The sequence below is a fragment of the Acartia tonsa genome, chromosome 7 (genome assembly GCF_053477335.1).
Source record: "Acartia tonsa isolate MP-2025a chromosome 7, ASM5347733v1, whole genome shotgun sequence".
In the NCBI taxonomy this organism is placed as follows: Eukaryota; Metazoa; Arthropoda; class Copepoda; order Calanoida; family Acartiidae; genus Acartia; species Acartia tonsa.
Window position 1 is genome coordinate 49,396,136 of NC_137266.1, and position 24,336 is coordinate 49,420,471.

The window sequence follows — 24,336 nt, forward strand, 5'->3', positions numbered from 1 at the left end:
TTTTAAACATTATCTATAATACAAAGTAGAACGATGTCTGTCTGTCTGTTTGTTTGTAGCGAAGGATCTCGCTAACCGCTGAACCGATTGGGTTCTCCTTTACAGGGTAGCTTCTCATAGGTCCCGGGAAGCCGCTAGTGATTTAAATAACAAAACCTAACTTTTATTTGCAAAGAAACTCTATTATTTGAAATGTCCGTCAGTCTGTTTGTCCATTTGTTAGGAAAGGTATGGGGAAACCAAAATTTTTACATAGGTTTTGTGATATTGTATTTTGTAGTTATTATGACCGCTGAACATCTGCATTTTATCATATTATTTGTCTAACCATGATTTTTTGTGCTTTGCCCAAAGAGGTAATTTTAAAAAAGTATTTTTGGTGCTGCCATCTTTTTAAAGTAGTTTCCCAAAAGTAGTTTGGGGGGGGGGAGGGGAGTGTCCTACACCCCAAGAAAATAACTTAAAACTACCACAGGACCAATAGGCATATATCCTGAAGAGTAGAATCCGATCGATTCAGTGGTTACCGAGATCTAAAGGGACGGACGGACAGACATCAAGCTGTATTTTAGATAAATATTGTCATACTTGTTTTGAAGAAAATTATCAACTATTTGCAATAACATGCATGTTACATAATTTCAAAAAATCCGCCAGTGAATTGATGTCAGATGGTAGGGCACTAAATCTCCCAATCTTGCACTCCCAACAATTTTATTTTCTCATATCCTACACTGTAGCCGTTCATAGACACGCGGCGTGTCTCAATATCTTGCAATCTAACAAAACACCCTTGTATTATTCTACACTGCAAGGATTGGTGGACGCTACTCTGTCCGATCTTCTGTTTTGTCTCCGGGTATTTAGCTCAGTCGGTCTTTAACTTCTTGAACGTTCACATGTCCAAGCAATTCTGATTGCTTAATTTTTTTCAATCTTTTATTTTAAAGTTTAATAGTTATTTATATTATCGTATTATAGACAATTTTCCAAGAATATTAAAATTATAAATTAAAACCAGTTATATGATTTTTATTTTTGTGGAAAATTGTCTGTAATACTATAGTATACATGATTTTTCAATATGGCTGAGAACCGGTTCTAATCTAGCGGATTTTAATCGGTTTCGTAAACCTACTGTCAAATTCTCTTTTTTTTCCATTATTTTTTTTAAAAAAGTCATCAAAATTATGAAAAATAATTTAAAGAAAATATTAAATATTCCAGATTTTTTTGATTAGTGATTTAAGTGAAATGTAGTGTTGAATAAAACCATTAAACAGAAAATAATTATTTACTGATATAAATTTGTTTATTTATAAGTGAATTTAGACAAAAATCAGGTAATATAAAAGATTTTTATTTGATTAAAACTTAATGAAAGTTTTATTCGAAGTAGCAATAGCAATCTTATCATATTCTTTAAAATGTTTTGTTTGTAAGTTAACCACTGAACCAATTGGGGTTTTTCATTACAGGAAAGTTTCACATAGTTCCCGGAATGTCTTATTTAGTTTCAAATTTAAGTTTTAGGTTTTAGGCTATTTTTCTCCACTAACCTTTTCTCTCTTTAAATACAGCACCCCTAGATGCTAGTAGCAAAGCCACTAGTTGTTAATAAACCTCTAACTGTTCGTATTTGTGGAATAGTTTGGATACTTAGGGTTTGTAAACCAAATTAAAATTGGACAAAAATTACTCATAGTGTTTTAGCCTTTGCATGAGCTATTTGGTATTAAAAACTTCAGGAACCAGTATAATTTACAGTCCAATGTCCCCTCCCTTCCTGCATATAATAGCTTATTAAATAAATAAAACAGAAAGTTCACCTATTTTCTAAAAAAAATTGGACCAAACGACACAAAGTGGTGAAAAAGTGCAATTTTGCACTGTAACACTTCATGGAAAAAGTTATTGTCACAATTATTCTGCCTTATCGTATCAGAAATCATTTAACAATTTTAAAGCTTATTTTACTTTTGGAGTTTTAAAGGGATAAGACAATGGCTGATGAATTGATGTGCATGTGCATCCCCAACGATTATTCATAAATCAAATCTTTTGTTAATTACAATTAGTGGTTGAAACATTTGGACACTCAATTTAATGAACCAACAGATTAAAAATCAATAAAAGTTTCCAAAGTTGTTAAGCCAACGAATAAGAAAACTTTACCATAAAACTTTTGGGACAAGTGTAATAAACAGCCCAATATCCCAATTTCTACTAGAAAATGCTAACTAAGACTGATACTTTTCTAAATTAATTAAACTAAAATTGAATATTCATTTATTCTTACGCTATTTTTTTCTATCCATTAACCCACAACAGCTTGCAAACAATTGTTGATTGTGCCAAAAATATTTTCTTTTGCTGTGCTAATCTCTACTATTTCAGTGCAAATTACTAAATTAGAAATTTAACATAGACTAACATACATAAAATACTTTTAATAGCTGAGTAAATGTTGTAATAAAAAGGATGATAACATTCATAAGTAGCGAAGCACAAAAAACGTTGACAAAGTTCATAAAATAATAAAGATCATAAGTATAATAATGTGTATGGTGACAATAAAATCAGCTTTAATAGCAGCTGAGTAAATTTCTTTTCTTCATTAGCGTTACAGACGGACTGAAGGACAGACAACGTTAATTATAAAGTAGCTTCGCTATTAATTATACTAAAGTGTCTACTAATTTAATTCTGTTTAAAGCTAAAAAATATTGAGGGAAGCTTCATATTTAGCAGAAAAAGAGATGAAATGCAGAATGGGGACATTAGGGTTTTGTATATTACACTAGTCCCCAAAGTCTTATAAAACGTTTCCTTGTTCGTTTGCTTAACAACCTTGGGGACTTTTATTGAATTTTGATTCGTTGTTTCATTTAGCTGAGTATCCAAACGTTTCAAACACTAATTGTAATTTACAGAAGGGGTAACTTTGTGTATCATCAATTTATTGGCCATTGTCTTATCCCTGTAAACATGACATTATAAATAAATAATAATTATGAAATATACTACCTACTATATGAATCTTACGCATATTTAGTGGAGTAAAGATAAATTTAGCACCTACTGTTCTTTCACTGAAGTCATACGGAAGTACAGACATAAAAATGATTAAAAAGGAAACATATGCATCTTAACATTAGTTGATGTGTTCTAGTTTTTGGTGTAAATTCACATCCGCTCATGTATAACATTATTAAAATTAAATTACGAGGGTTCTTAGAAATAAGAAAAGAGACAGAGGGGGGGGGGGTAATGGGCTGTTTATTACACTAGTCCCCAAAGTGAGTTTTAGTGTTTTATTCTGAATTTTACTTGGTTGGTTTATTCAATTGAGTGTTCATTTCATTTTCAATTATAATCTAAAAAAACGGTAATTTTGTGTGTCATCATTGGGGATGTAAATCAATATATCGGTCATTGTCTTATCCTATTAGACCCCTTGGAATATAACTACCTAATAAGACTTTGAACGGTTTTAAATTAATTTAGTTTGCCATGTGTTTTATTGCAAATCAAAAATATTTGAAATATGCGGAAATTAAGACACACCTTCTAGTTTTATCTAGAAGAAAAAAACCCTCAAAACCACATACACAGAAATCATGACAAGAGTAACTTTCGTCGTCACGAGAAAAACTTTTTCTAACCCAATTTTTTCAAAGTAAAGATTTAGAGGAGTGTTATAGTCTTATTTTTTAGACCTAACAGATTATATTTAGTAAAGAAAAAAATGAACAAAAAAATCTAAACACCTCTGTTTAGAAAAAATACTTTTTTAACCAATGTTAATGCAATGAAAGTTGGATATTATTTTTTAGGGCCGTAATTTTATTTTTCGTAATAATAATTGATAAGTTGAGTACTTTTGGCTGGTACCCAACGTTTTAAAAACTTTGGATTCTTATGTTAAATTTTGATTTGTTCTCACAAAAATTTATCACAAAGTATATTTTTTATGTTTCAATAAAAATTATTCATTGAAATCGATATCTTAATTTCCTAAAAATTCGGCTGCCCCTTGGTTACAAAAAATCAAGGCCGCCACAGTATAAACTAATCAAAACAAGACAAGAGTTGTCCATTATAAGAGGAACAACATTACGCCTACAAGTAATAGAAATAGTAATATTGAGCACAAGAAAGAGGGACAGATAGGTATTGCCAATAAATCACTATAAGTCATTATTAGAATTTATAAGATGTTTTTTAGCATTAAGTTGCAAAGGTTGTCTTTAAATTTTGTAAATCAATAAATAAAAATATAAATTTATTTATCTAATTAAATAACCTACTATTGTAGCATAGGGATTTGCAGAGTCTTAAAGTAGCTACGCTTCTCAAACGGCAGAAAATCTCTTGGTTTTGACGTTTGACAGGCACTTGGTATAAAAAAGCTATGCAACGTTTTAAAAAAAGAACTGAAGAAAACCTCTGAGCTTATTATAATAACCATCCCCTTTAGCAAGCCATAAAAAAGGTGTTTTATTAAAAATAGGAAATTTCAAAAATAGCAATTTTCTTTTGGTATAAGATAAAAGATACTATTGGTCTTGTGGTAACACCTGACGAATAACCAGCTCTTTGATTGTATCACTTTATCTGGAAGTCCTTGCAGTAACTTATTATTAAAAGCGTTCTTTATGAACATGACCCCTATACTCATAATACTAATAAATCTGTGTATTGGCCGTTCATTGGTCATTTGTGTTGCATGACGTCATTTTTATAGGCAATATACAAAGTTTCCTATTTGAAACTAATCTTTTCAAATTTCATAAAATATAGCTAGCCATTTTTTTTTATTTATCCATGTATTGTGAAAACATATTATAAGCCAATCTGCATTTTATGTTGTAATTTATACAATTATTAACTTTATAAAATCAAGTTCAAGGCAAGCTAGGTGTCGTATTATAGACAGCTTTCCGTGAATAATAAAATGAAAAATTAAGGATTAAAACTAGTTTTGTTGGTCTCGATGGTTCGAAGGCCCGGGCTTTAAAAATTATTTAATTTTCTGATTTCATTTTAATATTTGTAGAAAATTGCCTAGAATACGATGTAATACATGATTTTTCATTTTGGCTGATATCCTTTTCTAATCCAGCGGATATTAACCGATTTCGAAAACATACTGGAAAACATTTTAAATTATACACCTTTTTATTTCTAATTTATTGTGGCTTTTAAACTTTTATACAAGGTTTTATTATGTATTTTATACTTTTTGCAGTTTCGCCACATTTATTATCTGTAATAGAAAATGTTTCAAGTTTAAGGACATATTTTAGTAGTCATTATTGGCAGATAGTATCAACAAATTTTGTTGAATTTTCGTAAAATGGCCCATTTAAATTTATGTTTTTCTCTTGTAAAACGTTTTATGTAAAGATATTTGATTGCACGACACTTGTTTTAAATGCGTCTCCTTGCATAAATTACAAGTTATACTCTTTTACAGGAAAAGCAGCAGTAGGAACGACTTTTAACGTAAATATTCAAAACCAAATACCAAGTATTATTTCTTGTTCGTCCATTAAGAGATCGCTAACCATTAAACTAATTGAGTTCTGGAATTTGGAAAGCTTTATATATGCTATTAGGGTGGTTTTAGGCAATTTTTTTATTTCCAATTCTACATTTTCTTTAATTTATTTGTGCTATTCCCGCATACAGTGTTGTTCAAGATTGTTGTCATAAATGAATGCAAATGACCTTTTGACGTTTTGCAGTGAAAATTACAAAAAACTTCTCTAAACTAAAATTACTAAAAGAATTCACAATAACTTTAGTTCACAGATGATTTTTTTAGTGTTGATTCAAACATCCAAATTTATTGTTTATTAGAAAAAGCGATTTTAATAGAGTTGAATTATATATTGTTTGAAATGAAGCCTTTACAAAAGTAACATGACCTGTGTGTGTGTGTGTCTGTCTGTCCGTACCGAAGGAACTCGACAACTGCAGAACCGATATGTTTCTCCTTTACATTGAAGCTTTTTATAGGTCTTAATCAGGTTTATAACTATTTTTGGGGAGGGTTCCACCCCCCTTTCAGGTTGATATAATAATGATTTGAAATAGCATCAAACATGCAAAAAGGCAATCAACTACGTTAAATTTATTTGCAGCTTTGTATGTGAACTAATTTTCTTAAATTTCCCTCGGCAGAATTGTCATTTGTTATTTTTTTCTACTCCGGACTTAATACGCAATTAAACCAATTATGGATTTCAAGGTGAATTAAGGAGAGGCACATTTAGTCCTCAAAATAAATAGTTTCTAGTTTGATAATTAGGGTCAGTCCAACCGGTTAGCCCTTTTCGTTAATTTATACATGTTAAAATTGTCCTATGGATTTTAAACTTTGTATGATGATTCCTATAAAAGATAAGTACGATTTAGGAAGCGTAGCAACTCTATGATCGTTACCAGAAAGTCCTCACGTCATCCTTGTTTTGTATTGAAACATACAGCTATCACTGTAAAGAGATTTTTGAGATTTTTCATGGACATGTAACTCTTTAGCGCTCCTTGGTTATAACCAATGTTGTGGATCCGGATCCGGAACCGGATCCGCAAGAATCCGCATTTTTTGAGTCCAAGGATCCGGATCCGCAAAAAATTGCGTATCCGGTCCGGATCCTGGGGTATAAATTTATGGAAAAATCTACCTAAATTTATATAAAATAGTCACAAATTTACAAATTTTACAAAGGAGGACATCATCTCAGACATTCTCATGATGAGAGCCAATCTTTAAGGTTTAGGTTCAGACTTGAAAATTAAAAGTATTTTTGACTTCGAGATTAAAGAATAAATATTTTTTGAAAAATTTGGTAATTTTATTTTTATTGTCAAGGATCCGGATCCGGATCCGCACTGACCAAATTTGGAGGATCCGTCTCCGTCTCCGCATACAATCAATGCGGATCCGCAACACTGGTTATAACTGTGGTTAACTATTTCCTGAAAAGCAGGCAGACGGACGGACAGTTGATTTCTACTTTGTATAAAAGAAGCGCGAAAAGTTATTAAGGTACATTCCAGTATAGATTAGAAACCAATTAATATCAGCTTGATCAAAACCAATTCTCAGCCATACTGAAAAATCATGCTTAGAAATTTTACGCTAATATTAAAATAAAAATCGTGGCAAACAAAACTGGTTTTAATCTTTAATTTTAAGATCCGCAGAAAGCTGTTTATAATACGATGTGATAAATAACTATTCTTGCTTTTAATGTACTATTTTTTTTCTACATATAGTTGTTTCTTTATTTGAATAGTGTCTTTACAAGTCTTTAGAACTTATATCCATGTCATTGAAGGCTGTAATAGTTGGTGGTGTGGCCAATACAATCAAAATTAATTTCATTCATTTAAACTTTCTTCAATTTTTTCTCCATACTGTTTCAATAATAAGTAAGAGGAAGTTTGTCTGTCTGTTAGTGTGTGTATGTGTAGTATAGGATATCGCTGTTTGCTGATTAGGTTTTTTATTTACACTGAAGCTTTCTAGGGGTTCAGGGAAGGGTTAACCTCCCTCAACACCCCCGATAATACACCCTCCTAATATAGCGAAGGGGTTTTATTAAGATATTTGCGAGCTTCGCGCGTCAATTTACCACTTAAAGAACACTTTTGTGTGGGTAGGAGTCCACCCCTGACAATAAAAATACACCTCTCTTGTTGATTTTTTCCCCTCCCCCTCGATTTAGGTTTAAAAATCTTCATAGAAAGCAAAAATTTTCAGTTGCACCCCATGGCAAAATCCTCTGCACGCCACTGATTAGGATACAAAACACGGTCAATAAGAAAGACACACGTATGGACATGCTATAACTATGAAAAGTAAAATATAATTTTAAAGAATAGAAAAAGTATTAAAACATGATCTTTATGTCAATTACATTTTTTCTTTATTTTAAATTTGCGGATGAAACAATGCTATTAGTTTAACTAACCATGAACTAAAGTGCTATTGTTGTGAGCGAAGCTTTTCTATAATTAGGTTCAATGCTATAGATGGTTAGGTTTAATTTATTTTTAAAAATAAAGGGGTTTTTGCAGGGCTAGGCAGCCACGCGTCAGCCAAGACTAAGCCTCAAATTTCAACCCGTTTGGATGAATTTGAAAAGAATTCCCATATTTGGGTCAGGTTTAGACTTCCTGCTTATTAATACAATAAAAGGTTTAGGCCTACAGGCGGCTGACTTGCCCTGATTTTCTGATTGTTAATGCAACTTCAGTCTACAAATGTGACTTTATTGAAGCGTTTCTCAAAAAAATAAATTATTTTGTTAGCTTAGCTTCTATTGATGCTGTCTTCCTTATTTTCTATATAGTTTATATTAATTTCCCATTTCTTGTAAATTTCTAACATTATACGATACTTGTTTACTTATGGTTAAAATCACTCAAAATATATGCCTATATCAGGGATCTAAAAGGATAAGACAATAGCCTATACATTGATATACATTCACAATGATGATACACAAATTTACCCCTTCTGAAGATTACAATTAGTTGTCGAAATATTTGGACACACAACTCAAAAACCAGCCAATCAAATTTCAATAGAAGTTCTTAAAGTTGCTACGAATAAGAAAACGTTTTTAAAAATCTTTGGGGATTAGTGTAACATACAAAATTACGTGTCTAGACGAATTCTTATATTTTCAGGCAAGTTTTAGGCTATTTTCACATTAACTTAGAGAAAAATTAAAGTAAATTTAAACTCTAAAATTATGCCTGTTCTTTTACTAAATGACATTAATCAACCATCTGATTTTAAAATCAAATTTAACATTATCAAACTCATAATTTGAACATTTCTTGGGGCTAAATTTTGAGGAAATAAGTAATAAAGTTATCATATTATTTCAAATATTTTTAGTAGCGAAGCTACTCTATAATTCGAAATGTCCGTCCGTCCGTCCGTCTGTCCGTCCGTCTGTCCGTCCGTGTAAGACAGAATAGGGGAAACGTGATTTTCTCGGCTCCTATTAAAGATAGACAGCTGAAATTTTTTGACAACATTCCCATTATTAAGAAGCACAATTAACTATAAAACATCAAGCGCGGTCGGACCCCTTTTTAGCAGGTTTTAGGCTATTTTTGTATGTTTCACATTTTTCTCCATATCTTCAGTGTTTATTTTCAAAATTTTTTCAGTTATTGATATCAAAATTAAATTTCCTGTCGTTTACAGAAAACAACCATGACGACCACACTGCCATTTTGCAGGTTTTAGGCTATTTTTGTATTTTTCACATTTCCACCATATCTTCAGTGTTTATGGTCCAATTTTCAAAATTTTTTCAGTTATAGATATGAGAATTAACTTTCCCGTCGTTTAAAGAAAACATCCATGACGGCCAGACTGCCTTTTTGCAGGTTTTAGGCTATTTTTGTATTTATCACATTATTCTCCATATCTTCAGTGTTTATGGTCCGATTTTCAAAATTTTTTCAGTTATAGATATCAAAATTAAATATCCCGTCGTTTAAAGAAAACAACCATGGCGGTCAGACTGCCTTTTATCAGGTTTTTGGCTATTTTTATATGTTTTAAATATTTCCCCATATATTTGGTGTTTTTGGTCTAATTTTCAAACTTTTTTGGGATAAATACACTTTAAATCTACTTTTACGTAATTCCATCCACGATTTTTTGTGCTTCGCTACTTATGGATGTTGTCATCCTTGTTATAGGCTTTATTTTGACCATTCCCTATTTTATACCAATATGTTGTATTATCTGTAAAGATAGTAAAATGTTAAGTTGACAACTAAAGAATGGAAATAAAACAAGAACGATATCATTTTACAATAAAAAATTTCATAACCAGGTTCTTTAAAAGTTAAACATAAATTAATATATGATAGGTGAATTAATATTTAGTTTAATTGCCAAAAAAATAAAATTTGTATGTAATTTAGATACTTTTAGATTTCCATATTTAATTATTTTGAATGGATCATGGAAAGAAAACTAAGTAGTGGGTTTCGTCGTATTTCCACAATAGCTTTCCTCCTATTTATAGCCCCTGCAGGGGGGCTCTAAACCTGCGGGGCAATAATTAAAATTTACCTAACCTAACCTATCAAAAGCTAATGTAAAAATACGACAAAAAATGCTACTTCGTTTTCTTTCTATGATCCTTTTAAACCTTTTCTAAGAAACATATAAACAAAATTCTACTTTGCTACCTTTGAGAAGAATGGCTGCAATAAAAAAATATGTTTATTGGGATTAATTATAAAGTAGCTACGCTCCTTTTTTTATCTCTTTTACCCATTCTACGTTTCAAGGTCTATTTTGAAGAAAATGTTGCTAACAAGGGGAAAATTATATTTTTGAAGGTAAAGTTTAGCTTCTGGTTATATATGTGGGGTGTTTATAATAAACAGCTGAAATTTGACATACCAAAGACAGTAACAATACTAAAAAAATGGGGAATGACAGAGCCCATTAGTTAATTTATCGAGGGATCAAAAGAGATAAGACAATGGCCAATAAATTCATGTACATCTCCAATGACAATACACAAAATTACTCCTTCTGTAGATTACAATTAGTGGTTGAAACGTTTGATCTGATCATTGACCTGTGTAATAAACAGCCCTTTGTCCCTTTCTCTCTCTGTAAAATTCAGCATACCAAAGACAGTAAAATAGTAAAAATTGTGGAACATGAAAGAGTCTTCTGATGAAATTTTTAAACTATTGCCGTTTATGAGATCGTGTTGGACATAAAGAAAACTTACTACTTTAGTATATGTTAGGACATAATATGACAATTTGCGCAAGAGTAGGTTAGTTTTTTCAAAGTTTCTTAATGTCATTCATTAAGTTCAATCACATCACATTAGCCTACTTACTATGTCTAAACATATACTGTGAATTTCAGTTTTAAATAATTCTAGAACCCATATTTTATATTTAACTATCAATACCATATGGTTATATTAGACTGTATTGCTTGATAATAGACTAATCAGAACAACGAAAAGTATTTTTTTAGTTTGATTTTAAAATGGTACTAACAGCTACGCACATTACGACTCCATGACTATTTAGGTCCAAACACACACAAATGCCCGTTACGACCTTTGGGAACCAATACTTGCAATTTCATTTTTAAAAGAAAAATTAAACATTTTAAAGTTACGATGGGGTATTTTATTTCATCGATAATTTTTCTTTTAAGGTTGTAGTTAACTTTCTCAAAAAAGTTGTAAATATTCCCTTCAACCTTTAAGAAACTTCATTGTAAAGAGAACCTTATCGGTTCATCAGTAAGTAAGATCCTTCGCTTCATACGGACAGACATATTGCTACTTTTATATAAGAATTAATGATCTACTATTGATTTTTGTAGAGATGTTCAAAATAATCATTTGTATATATTGATGTGGTTTATATTACAGTCATATCTTTTGTTAAATGATGTTAGAGGATCATTACTATCAACCCTTTCTATGAAGCTTGCCGTAGTGTGTTTAATTGATTGATTGATAAAATGATACGATCTGAATGCCGCAATTTATTGTTTAATATATTTTATTACAACGTGTAGTGTTTACATCTTAACCCGTCTAATTATTTTCTTTTTAGTCCTTAAAATAGTTTTTGAGCTTCAATACTTAGTTTAAATTTAAATTTTTTATAAAAGTAACTTGTTTAATTTGCGTATTTTTAAATTGTTTAGTTTGGAGTAAGTGATTCGGTTTTTATTTAGTTACTTTTATAAATATTCTCCTATGTTTGAAGTGAAGATTTGTTGTAATATTTATTATTTTGATACGTGTCTGTAAAGATTTTAAACCGCAAATACAAACTCCTTATTACTTAAATTAAACATTCAGACATCGTATTATTTTTTGATCAATTAATTAAATACACGGAGGTGCGGAAAAGAAATCGTCTATTTTCAGTGAAGCCTTACATAGTAGCAGAATTGAAAATATCAACCCTTTCTATGAAGCTTGCCGTAGTGTGTTTAATTGATTGATTGATAAAATGATACGATCTGAATGCCGCAATTTATTGTTTAATATATTTTATTACAACGTGTAGTGTTTACATCTTAACCCGTCTAATTATTTTCTTTTTAGTCCTTAAAATAGTTTTTGAGCTTCAATACTTAGTTTAAATTTAAATTTTTTATCCCTCCCTCCCTTCCCTTCATTTTCTAGCTTATATTTTTCTTTTCTTTTATCTGTGGTTTTTTATTTTTACAGATTAATTATGCCTCCAGTGGTTACAACTAACAGTACTCAATCTTCTTCTGTTGTAACTACATCCTCTGGTGGCGGGATAGTTGAGCAACCTGGCTCCTTTCCAAGAGTTGAGCAATCTGGCTCCTCTTCTGCAGTTGAGCAATCTGGCTCCTCATCTACAGTTGAGCAACCAGGCTCCTGTGCTGGCTCTGTGTACACTACAGCTGGGACAAGTTCTACAGGAATTTTTCCTTTTCCCCAAGCCAGTGTTAATGATCCTTTAGCTTTAGGATCTTTGCCTAAATCTGGATCTTTTCGTCCTGGATTCACAAACAGACATCCAATTACAACTCCTGGTTTGTCTGGATTGCCTAGAATAAACCCTCCCCCTTCACATTTGGTGAATTCTGTGGGGAATAAAGAAAACATGGAACCTCTGCAACCGTTATCAGGTTTGTATGTTTCTTATTGTTTTTGCATTTTTATTTATTTTACTAAAATCTTTATGATTTTTAGTTTACAGACTTTAATGTATTCTTTAACCGATTTTGGTTAAACATTTTTAGAAGTTTGCTAATTTTTTTCCTTAGTATTTTTTTTGTTTACTAGGATTGCAAACTGGATTTTTGTTTCTTTTGTCTGTGTGACATTTTCTGTTTCTTTAGGAAACATATATTTTTTATTGTTCAATAATGATTGATTCTTGGTCTTATTTCTAGACAAATCTTCCGTGAGAAAGAAGAAGAAATCCAAAGCTAAGAAAAAGAAGAAGAAGTATGATAGTTCAGACTCTTCTTCTTCAGATTGTTCTTCAAACTCAAGTTTTTGTTCAGAGGATGATGATGATGACTCTGACAGTTCAGATAGCAAAGGTATTGCTATGATACGTTTTATTTAGTTTATTCAAACTAGTTTTTATTGATTTTTATGAGATTCTCAAATTATTTCATATAGAATCATTATTGTTTTTGAACCGATATGTCACATAGTAGTGATTTTTTTTGGTTGTTTGTTTGTAGTTATAGATCTCTGTTTTAATGAGTTTTAATCTTAATATTTTCATTTTATGAAATTTGTATTGTTCATCCTTCAATCATATCATAGTTCTCAAATTATTTTAAGTTTACATTTTTTCTTTGAAAAATAAGTTAATTTTTCTCTTATTTTTAGACAGAAAGAGAAAGAAAAAACGCAAGAAAGCTAGATCTTCCTCCGATTCCTCAAGTGAGGAGTATTTAGGAGGTGCCAAAGCTAAGAAAGCTAAAAGAAACCACGCTGATGGTAATGTTTCTACCCCTAAGTGGGCAACATTGAAAAGATCTGATCTTCTTATTGAGAGAGACAGAACTCTGGATGCGTTAAATCATCTTGAAGATTATGGCAACACTGATAAAGTTCTCCTAAAAACTATAGGTAGAGAGATAGTTCGCCTTAACAATGTTATTGAGGATGCAGGTAGAAAGCTTTTTTCCCTTAAAGTTCCTCAAAAGCTTAAAAAAGATCTTAAACAAACTTTGAACTATTGTTTTCAAGCTGCAGACTTGTCTCATTCCGTTTTAGGAGTCATTGATTCTGCATTTTATCTTAACCCGGATCAAGCAGTTCAAGTTGCTTTAGCAGGTAGCCGTCAGCTGCAAAATTCAGCTCAGAAAAAAGTTGTAGCTGCCTTTCGCTCACAAGGAAGTTCTTTTTCCAAACCAAATTTCAATCAAAGAGGAGCTAGGGGCAAACCTCAAGGTAAAGTCCTCTGTTACCATTGCGGAGGAACTGGACACAAAGCTAACAACTGCTCTACTCCCAAAAAGTCCAAACCTGGAACCCAATCTTGAGCCCCCTTTATTTATGTCAAATTCGTTCTCTGGTGAATCCAATCATCCTAATTTTGATTTAAGAGACATTGCTGATCAATGTCCAGATAGTGATCTAGAATTTTTTGAAAATTTAATGACTTTACAGCAATCTTTTCGTGATTTAAATTATTCACCTGCCCCTTCTATTCATCATGTTTCAGCCGTGTCATTTTATCAAAACGTGTTGAAGGCCAATGATCTCGTTATGAGGACCTTACTTTATGGTTACACACCCAATTTTCATTCACAACCTCAATCTTCTTTTCAAAGAAATAATAAAACCGCACGTGATGACATGACATTTGTCCGCAATGAAGTTATTAAATTAGTTGATAGTCAAGCTGTCGTGAAATTAACTTATCAACCTTTTATAGTTTCTCCCCTTACTGTAGCTACTCGTACTGATTGTATCACAAATACAACTAAAAAAAGGTTTTTTAACTTGATTTTTTAATATTTTTTTCTTCTTTTTTTTTCACTAGTTTTTCTGTGAATTTTATTTATTTTTCTAATTTTTCCTTTTCTTTTAGAAATTTCTTTCTTTTCCTATTTTTTTCTTTCTTTCTTTAAATTTTTCTATCTTTTTTTCACAATTTTTTTCTTAAATTTTCTATTTTTTAAACAAAAATAAAAAAACCTTTTTTTAGGTTGTGTATAGATCTATCCAGATCTTTAAATGATTATATGATTATTGATAATGTAACTTTAAATGACATTAAAACAGTTCTCCCTAGGATTGTCCCTGGTTGTTATTTTACAACCTGGGACTTAAAGGGAATGTACCACCAGGGGCGATTTTGTAATCTTTGTTAAAATTCTTTTTTTCGTTTTTATATTCTTCTAGTTTTTCTTAAAATTATTTTAACAAAGTTTATAAAATCGCGCCTATTTAGGTTTATTTAAATCCCAATATTTCTGACCTCTTTGGATTTTCTATCATCGAAGAGGATGGTTCTATTTCTTTTTATAAATATACCCGTTTGCCCTTTGGCTGCTCTACAGCTGTTTTCATCACTGATCAGCTGATCAAGCCAATTAAAATTTATGCTCACCGTCTCGGTGTAGACCTTAGCGTCTACATCGATGATGGCATTGTTATAGAAATTTCTAATTTTAAATGTTTGTCATCTACTTATTTTGTGATTTCACTCATTTTATATTCAGGTTGGTCTTTCCAACTTTCTAAATGTATATTGTCTCCAGTTAAAGAAATAGTTTATTTAGGTTATATTCTTAATAGCGACTCTATGATTATTAGTCTTCCAGAAGTTAAATTACTTAAAATAGAATTTCTTCTTCAACAATTGTTTTCAGCCTTTTTAAACAATCAACTAATTGAGTCAAGATTTTTAGCTTCTTTTTTAGGGAAGCTTTCTCATGCTTTTTATTCTCATGGAAATTTTGTTAAAATTGTAGCTCGCATGAGCAATCATACTTTAGGACGTAATATTTGTGATTCAGGTTGGGATTCATCCCTTTTAATTAATAAGGATATGTATTGTGAATTTCAACTATGTTTTAAATATTTAAGAACATTTAACGGTCAAAGTTTGAAACTAGAACAAGCTGATTTTGAATTTTTAAACAAAGACCAAACCTCTTTCCTGACCATGGATATTGATCCTCGAGATTTTGAGAAACCTTACTTCGTTTTTGCCTCAGGAATTAGTTGTATTTAAGTTTTGTTTTGATTTTAAAATTTTTAAATTTTGACACATTTCTTTTAAGTTATGTTCTTTATTTATATTCTTTATTTTTTATACAACTTTTTTCATTATATAGATGCTTCAGACTTGGAGAGTTATGCTTTTAAAGCTGGTGATTGTCAAATTATTTCTAATTACATTTTTTCTCCATCTGAAAGTGAAATGTCTAGTGGTGCAAGAGAACTACTAGCCATCGTGAAGAGTTTTGAAACTTTTCAAGAATTTTTTCAGTCGAACTCTAATTCTGTGATTTTTTGGTGTACAGACTCAATGTGTGCATATTCTTATTTGAAACATGGGTCACGTATCCCTGAGATTCAAAAACTTTTAATTTTTATTAAACAATTAGAATATGAACACAAATTAGTTATTTACCCGAAATGGCTCCCCCGATCTTCGGATCTTTTGAAAGTTGCGGACTATGGATCACGTATGTCTAGTTCGTCAGAAGAGTATGGGATTTCAGATTATGATCTTCAATCTGTACAATCTCATTTTAATTTAAGAATATCTTTAGATGGCTTCGCTTCTGCATCGAATCATAGGACACCTCGATTTATTTCAGCTGTCCCACAAATTGGAGCTATTGAAGTCGATTTTTTTCTATCAACCCTTTCTTCTGATGATATTATTTATGTTCATCCCCCTGTTTCCTTAATCCAAAGAACACTGAATAAAATATTATTATATGATAATCTTTCTATCATTATGTTAATCCCTGTGTGGCCATCACACCCTTTTTGGAAATCCTTTGTTAAAGTAAATAAATTTCAGTGGTTTGTCAAAGATTTTTGGATCTTTAATCCTTTTTATGTTTCTTCTTCTCCCAAATGTATGTTTTCTGGCTATAAAAATTTTCCCACTTTAGTTCTCTATATTAAAACTAATGAAAATCATTCCCTTTCTATTCCTCCTGATTTATTGTGAAATCAATTTTATTTTTGTTCTAATATCTATTTTTTTATTTTCAAAGTTTCATAAAATGAGAGTTAGCCTCTGATGTGGTTTCATTTTTTGGATTATAGTGGAATCTTATGTTTAGTCAGGTACTTAACAATTTTATTTGCTAGTAGGTAGAAAATCTACTCTATTTTTCTGTTTATTGCATACAAGTTTTGACAAATTTGTTTTGTTTTTTAGAAACAAATTTATTTCATTATGATATTTTTATTTTATCTTCATGAGGATTCTAATGTTATTTATTAATTTCTTGATGAAATTTTTATTTTTTATCATTCTTTCTTTCTTTTTTGATTTTGTTTATCTTCTTTAACGAGTTTTTAGTTTGTCAGCTATTGATTTATGATATTTTTCTTTTCAAATTATGTTTATTCTTAAGGATTCACGATGGATGACTCTGTTCTGTTAGTCAAGAAATTAAGTTATGATGCTATCATCCCTTCTAAAGCTTCTCCTTTAGCTGCTGGTTTTGATCTACACGCAGCTTCCGATTGTTTGATTCATTCTCATGATAAAGCTTTAATTTTTACCGATATTTCTATGAGCTTACCCCCCGGTTCATATGGCAGAATAGCTCCTCGGTCAGGTTTAGCTTTAAATAACTTTATTCAAATAGGTGGGGGAGTCATAGATAATGACTACAGAGGGAATGTAGGTGTTCTTATTTTTAATCATGGTCATTCAGATTTTCAAGTTAAAAAACACGACCGAATTGCACAGATCATAGTTGAGAAGAATTTCTATCCAAAAATTGTGATTACTAATTCTCTTGATGAGACTGTTAGGAACTCGTCGGGGTTTGGTTCTTCAGGGTTATAATTTTTTTATTTTATAATGTTCATATGTCTTTCAAATTTTTCATTTTAATTTCTTTATTTTAATTAAAATTTTGTCCTTATTTCCTTTCAATGCTTGTGATTCGGTTTTTTCCTTGCTATTTTTCTTTTATTTTAAAATTCTTTTTGTTAGTTTTCAGATTAAAATGAAAACTTTTAAAGAAGTTTCAGTGGATTATTGGAAATTTAATAGAAAATTAATTTCGTCTCATTCTGTTTCTTCAGTTGAAAGTCGAGGTCCTTTAAGGCTATTGAAAGTTTTTGAAAATTATAATTTCTCATCTAGAGAAATTAAACACATTAAAATCACAACTGCCGCTAGAGGTAGGGCTACACAGAATAATCATAATAGAATTTTATCTACCCTTGAGAAATTTGCCAAGAAAGGGAAACATACAAAGAAATGTAACTTACTTACTATGACCGAAGATACTCTGTTAGATTATTTATTATTTCTGGAAGAATCATCTGCCAAGCTTTCCCAACTGAAAGGCCTAAAGGGAGCAGTGTCGTTTCTTACTGTCGCCGTGAAAATTAATGATCCATGGTCTCTAGAAGTAGATAGATCTTTTGAAGCCATCTACCGAAGAGCCTCCTGCGAGAAAATGCCCCTTAAAAAAGCAAATTTGCTTCCTTTATGGGTGCTTCCCAAAGCTATTGATGCCGTTATCACTCCTTACATGGATAATCCAGATAAGGTAGTTTTTTTAAGAAAATCCTTTTCTGAGTAATATCACTTTTTATCTTTATTTATTTTTTGCTGGGTTTCTTTTATACATAGTTTTGAATATCTTTTTATTTACAACATAAGTTTTAGATCATTTTATTTTCTTTAGTTTATTTTATTTCTCTTTTTTAGTCTTTTTATTTCATATTAGTTTTTTAATTTAGATTTCCATAATGGATTTTCGAGCCCTATTCTTCCAGCTTTTCCAGATCCACCTCTGTTGCAGAGGTTTAGATGCGTTAAAACTGAGAGCTTCGGATTTCAGAGTCACATCTCTTGGTCTCGCTGAAGTTCCTGTTATCGCCGTCACTTTTCGGTCAGCTAAAAATGACGTCAGGTTAAGCATTTTTTTTTTATAATATTTTTGAATCTTTACTCTATTATTCTCATAGTTTTATTCGCTTTCAAATTAAATTTTCATGTTTACATATTTCTCAGCCTTTTCTTAATTACTTTTTAAAACTATTTTCTTATTAGTTTCTAAGAAATTTTATTCTGTTTTTTGAATTAATCTTTCATTTTAGATAAATGATAGATTTTTTTCTTTTATTTAGATATGAAGGCAGGACAGCTTATCTCGTATATTCTGGAGGTCCCTACTGTCCGTACACGTTGTGTGTGGCTTTCTTTAATCGCCTCAGATTCTACACCATCGATTCTGGGTATCATGATTCATCATATGTTTTTTGTCGTACAGGGAATGGCGCCGCTCCTAATCAATCTAGGCAGGTTCTTCAATACAAATTTTCTTTATTTTTTTCATAATTTTTTAATTTTATTTTTACAATTTAATTTTTTTCTTTTTGACCCTTATTTTCTTATTTTTATTGCAAGAACTATTTTTTTCTATCAGATTTTTGGTGGGAGACGGGAGATTTCCAATTTCAATATCAACTTTAATGAGGAATGTTAATAATTTGTATGCTAAAGTTGGTTTTAATACTAAAATTTCGTCTAAAAGCGCCAAAGTGTTAGGTACATCTTTAGCATTCGAATTAGGGATGTCCAACGACCAAGTTATGTTACTTGGTCGTTGGAAAAATCCAGCTACAGCTCAATATTATCGCAGTGTAGACCCATCAACTCTCTTAGATGTTTTTAGTAAAATTGTATTGAATCCAACAGACTTAGAATCTTTGAAAGTTGCCAGGAAGAAGTTGGTAAGGAAACAGCGCTCTTTAGAGTACATCGTTCCTGCTGCTCAAAGTTACAGTGTGGCAGCATCTCAGCCCCCAGCTTTGCAGAGTATTCCTGCTGCCATTACATCGATGATTCCTTCTGTTTTCCCACAGTTCCAAGGACAGGATCAGGTTCCCAACTCAACTATTTCAACTTCATCAAATTGCCATTTGGCATGGCAATTCCTGATATCAGCGGGTTTTATCTATCCAGGCGGAGCTCCCGTAATGCAGGACGGGTTTCCACTTCCTACAGAGGTGCCTGAGCTTCAGTTTTCCGGTGAAGACGACCTTACCCTCGAAGAAAATAATGCTTTTGTTATTAGATTAAATTAAATATTTGTTGTTTATTTCGATTCTTTTGTTCTTTTTCTTTTTTCAATATAAGATTAAAAATTTATCTTTGTTATTTTTTTCTTTCTTATTTCATTTTTTCAGATAAAAATGATTATTGTCTTCTGGATAATATTCTAAAATGTTTTTCGTTTCGGATTTGTTGTAATATTTATTATTTTGATACGTGTCTGTAAAGATTTTAAACCGCAAATACAAACTCCTTATTACTTAAATTAAACATTCAGACATCGTATTATTTTTTGATCAATTAATTAAATACACGGAGGTGCGGAAAAGAAATCGTCTATTTTCAGTGAAGCCTTACATAGTAGCAGAATTGAAAATCCTAGACAAAACCTGGTTGTAGAAACTCTATTGAACTCAATTGTTAGGGTAACAAATACACAGATATAAAGCTAAATAGCCACTGAATTCAAATAAGCACATGGACTCAAAAGGACTTTCCACATAAAAAATAATTTAATATGAAAAAAATGTAAATTTAAGCGGAATTATATATTCTGAAAAAAGTCCCCAAAGTTTTTAAGCCAACGAATGAGAAAACATTATTATAAAACTTTGCAACTAGTCCAGTAAATAGTATATTGTCCATTCCCTCCTTGTGTTTAATTATTGATTATGCAACACACTTTATACAACTTCATATTTATCAATTAATAAATAATAATACTATGAGAAAATAAACCTAAATTTACACTTAAGAAAATTATTAAGAATAAGGATGACAACATCCATGAAAGCGAAGGACAAACATTTATATTTGTTAAAAGTCGGAACAGATCTACAATTGCATACAGATAACTACTATCCCCCTTTTCCAAGGAATTTTTTCGTCTGCTATCAGATTATTTTCTACTGCTTGGCTGTGTTAATATTCCCGACACTACTAGTTAATTTTCCAACACCCAAATGGAGAGTCGTCAAAAGGTCCTTAGGATGGGACATACAGTTATTTAACCCCTTCCCCTTCTATTATTTTACTCTAATGTCAGAACATATACATTAAACCAAGTTTTAAAAAATTAACAAAACATAAATAATTAAAATGTATTTATGAGTAAAATCATAGATAACCATATAATTTATAACTAAAATAAAATTAACATACATTTTTGGTTTTATTTAACAAGTAAAATAGGATTCATAGGAGAGGGGCTTCAGTCGTCTTGTTTCAGAGTAGGCAGGTATCTGAAAAATATGAATAGTATGTATATTAAAATATTTATATTATGATACTAAAACAGTTAAACAGTTGGCAAAAGCCGGAAAAAACCTATTTATAATTACTTCTATATTGCCTTGCATTTTCGCCTACTCTAATTACTCTAATAAATTGATCCTTCGAGCCGGCTAATATAAAAATACCTCACCTCCTACTGGAGGAAGGTACTAACCAATAAATGAGGACTAAAGTAGCAAACTAAATTGATGACACAATTTGCCTTATCTATCCACGTATACTGTATCTATTACGCAAGTGCAAAATATAATTTCCTATTTTGTTTGCCCCTGGTTTCTTGGAAAAAAACAGCTCTTATACAATGATTTAATATAAATTGAACACTAACTAATTGTAAAGGTGTACTTTTTTTTCAAGTTAGGTCAAGTAACTGCTTAAGATAGTCCCTCATGGACCTGCAGGGATAGAATAATTATACTATTTATCCTTAATAATTATGTTCCTTCTAAAGATATGTGATTATTATGTCAACTTAAGTATGTAAATCTACATATTTATTTTTATACCGACATAAAAATGACATTTCCATACTTTAGTCATCTAAGACCACTTTCATTTAATGCGCACAGTATGCTAATAGTTCTGACAGAGTAACTGATAATTGAAACGTCTATGGTATGACGCGGCTTAATAAGGGATCTTAAGGTATAAGATAATTGACCATAAATTTAAATGCATTCCTAATGAGGTTAAATTAAATTACCTCTTAATTTTGTAGATCAAAATTGCTTGTTAAAATGTCCCCTCCCTCCTTAAGATCAATACAAATATATACCAAAACTATGAAAAAATTATAAAATAAGCTTAAACACGTTACATCTAACTAACGTTTAAGTTGCTTGTATATATAACAAGGATGACAACATCCATAAAAGCGAAGCTCTGAAAGGGTAGGACAAACAGACATTAACACTTGTATAATGTCAGAACTAATTAATCAGAATGCGAATGTATAAGAGTCAAAGCAAAATTGCAAGTAAATTTGTTGAAAAACTGCTTGATACAGGATAATGATTATGGAAATACTTACATTTTTAGGACTTGATTATAGAGTTGCTTCGCTTATAACATTATACTTTGTTGTCCCAGGAATTAATATACCAAAAATCAGATCAATCAGATGATTAGATCACATGAAAATTTGTTGTTAAAAAGTAAAAAAATCGACATGTTTAAAATGGACGTATGGACATTCTGGTAATGATTATAGAGTTGCTACGCTTTCTTAATCGTACCTTACTACTACAGGAATCACCATGCAAAGTTTGAAATCGATAGGACAATTCAAACATGCCTAAATTAACGAAGAAAGCTATCCGTTAAGGACGGACGTACGGACGGACCTACCCTAATTATAGAAAAGCTTCGCTTAAAAAAAAAAAAAAGTTAAAACACGTTACATCTAACGTTTAAGTTGCTGTTATTATAAAAAAGTGTCATTAACATGGGAAGAAACTTAATTTCGTGATAGATATCATTATTTATAATTTCATGTAAAATATTATAAATGTTAAACGCTACAACAAAAGAGAAATATTATCTTATTAGTGGCGTAGTTAATCTAAAACTTGTAGATTTTAAATTTGTCAAATATATAGCGATTCTGATAGTTGTTTATCGCATCGTATTATCGACAGCTTTCCTCGGATATTAAAATAAAAAGAGATTAAACCCAGTTTTGTTAGCAACGATATATTTTAATCGAAAATTGTCCTTAATACAATGCTATACTAGATTTTTCAGTATGGCTTAAACCTGATTTAATCTGGATATTAATCGAAGTCATACTGGCAAATATTTCAAGCCATAATGATATAGGTTTTAATAGCTGTGCTAACTATATTTATAATTGTCCTTTTTAAAATCATTAATTTATTAAGATAAATGTTTTTTTAGGTAAGATTAATTGCTTTAAAGAAGAAAATCAGTAGAAATAAGACTTTATCTACAAAGAAGGTAAATATTTTCAAGTATAGCTTCGAAACCAATTAATATCCGGTGGATTAGAAGCTGTTTTCAGCCATAGTAAAAAATCATGTATAGTAATGTATTATAGACACTTTTCTACGAATACAAAAAAAAAACATAAAATCAATACCAGTTTTGTTAAACCGGACCCTGGGCCCCTCGGGTCAAAACTGGTTTTTATCATATAATTTTTCATTTTAATATCCGCGGTAAGCTGTCTATAATACATTACAAAAAATAACTATTCTTGGGAGGAATTATCCCCCTGTTGAAAAGATTGCTAGCATACCAAATGATTGATATTTGTAGGTAATAAAAGTATAGCAAATTACTTTACCAAGTGCATTCTAAAATGCCAAAATGATGTTTATTTCATTCTTATTTTGACCTTATAAATATATGGATAGTTATTTGGATTATACAAATATCTAAGTCAAGTACAGTTCCTGGTAACGATCATTTTCAAAAACGTACATATCATATCTGCCTACCGTTTTAAGCGGCATAAGAAGGCCTACAAATAATCGGGAATAGCCAAGATCCAATGGCGCACAGGGAATGCTTCACTCAAGAAAAAACGCGTAAAATAAGTCTTTTTTTATGCATCTATGTGCCCTATTGATAAATGACTATTCCAGGTTATTTGTAGGCCTTCTTTTGTAGGTTAAAATTTTGTGCGGGCATAATCTATACGTTTTACTTTTTGGAATAATCGTTACCAGGAACATTTTACCGTTAACTGCAACTTAACCCAAATATAAAATCTTACAATAAAAATTACGTGCATGCAGTAACAAAATGTAAAAAACTAACACACTAATTGACAACCAACTGCATTACTTATTCTTGTTCAATCTGTACATAGAACTGTTTTAGGCTAGGGCGTTACCCCCTACCCTTAATATCATTTGTAGGTGCTAAATAAAACAGTATTAGGTACCATTTATTTTTTTATTTATATCCATTTCTTTTGATATCTTTGTACTTGTTAGCTAAAATCATTAGCAATGTGTACTGCGTACTATGTAGTACGTTTCAAAGTCATAAAACTCTTGTGGTTTAATAAATGTTTAGCATATTGGTTACATTAACTTTTTTCTTCATTAATTATTAATACTTAGGAACAGATTAATATTTTTCCTGCTTCTTTAAAAAATATAATAAAAGTAATAAGATGTATAGGTTTATACCGAGATCTATAGATAAATAAACTTATGTTCATCCCCAATGATCATACTAAAAATTAACCCCTCTGTAGATTACAAT

At 30.8% G+C, this 24,336-nt stretch overlaps 4 protein-coding genes across 8 annotated transcripts in view; 3 read left to right on the forward strand and 1 right to left on the reverse strand.

Moving 5' to 3' along the window:
• The first annotated feature begins 1,225 nt into the window (after positions 1-1,225).
• LOC145324599 (uncharacterized) overlaps positions 1,226-24,336 on the forward strand; it is an 80,171-nt gene continuing 57,060 nt past the window's right edge. The window contains exon 1 of the mRNA XM_080167181.1: positions 1,226-1,343. The gene's annotated coding sequence lies outside the window, so the exon portion shown is untranslated. The remainder of the gene's footprint in view (positions 1,344-24,336) is intronic.
• LOC145323903 (uncharacterized) lies at positions 12,237-16,777 on the forward strand. The gene is made up of 4 exons (XM_080166507.1): positions 12,237-12,700; positions 12,968-13,120; positions 13,419-14,530; positions 14,746-16,777. Exons 1-3 carry the CDS (start codon positions 12,277-12,279, stop codon positions 14,075-14,077), a joined length of 1,236 nt encoding a protein of 411 aa, XP_080022633.1. The 5' UTR covers positions 12,237-12,276; the 3' UTR covers positions 14,078-14,530; positions 14,746-16,777.
• On the forward strand, positions 16,774-19,905 carry LOC145323902 (uncharacterized). Of its 4 annotated transcripts, none has more exons than XM_080166502.1 (5): positions 16,774-16,850; positions 17,144-18,298; positions 18,492-18,664; positions 18,882-19,052; positions 19,181-19,905. In XM_080166502.1, the coding sequence occupies exons 2-5, from the start codon at positions 17,747-17,749 to the stop codon at positions 19,839-19,841; spliced, it is 1,557 nt and encodes a 518-aa protein (XP_080022628.1). In that variant the 5' UTR covers positions 16,774-16,850; positions 17,144-17,746; the 3' UTR covers positions 19,842-19,905. The 4 variants fall into 4 exon arrangements, with proteins under 4 accessions (XP_080022628.1, XP_080022629.1, XP_080022630.1 ...); XM_080166503.1 differs by having other exon boundaries at positions 19,453-19,905; XM_080166504.1 differs by having other exon boundaries at positions 19,471-19,905.
• The window catches only part of LKRSDH (lysine ketoglutarate reductase/saccharopine dehydrogenase), a 40,557-nt gene continuing 37,116 nt past the window's right edge, over positions 20,896-24,336 (reverse strand). For both annotated transcript variants that reach the window (XM_080166500.1, XM_080166501.1), the window contains one exon: positions 20,896-21,050. The gene's annotated coding sequence lies outside the window, so the exon portion shown is untranslated. The remainder of the gene's footprint in view (positions 21,051-24,336) is intronic.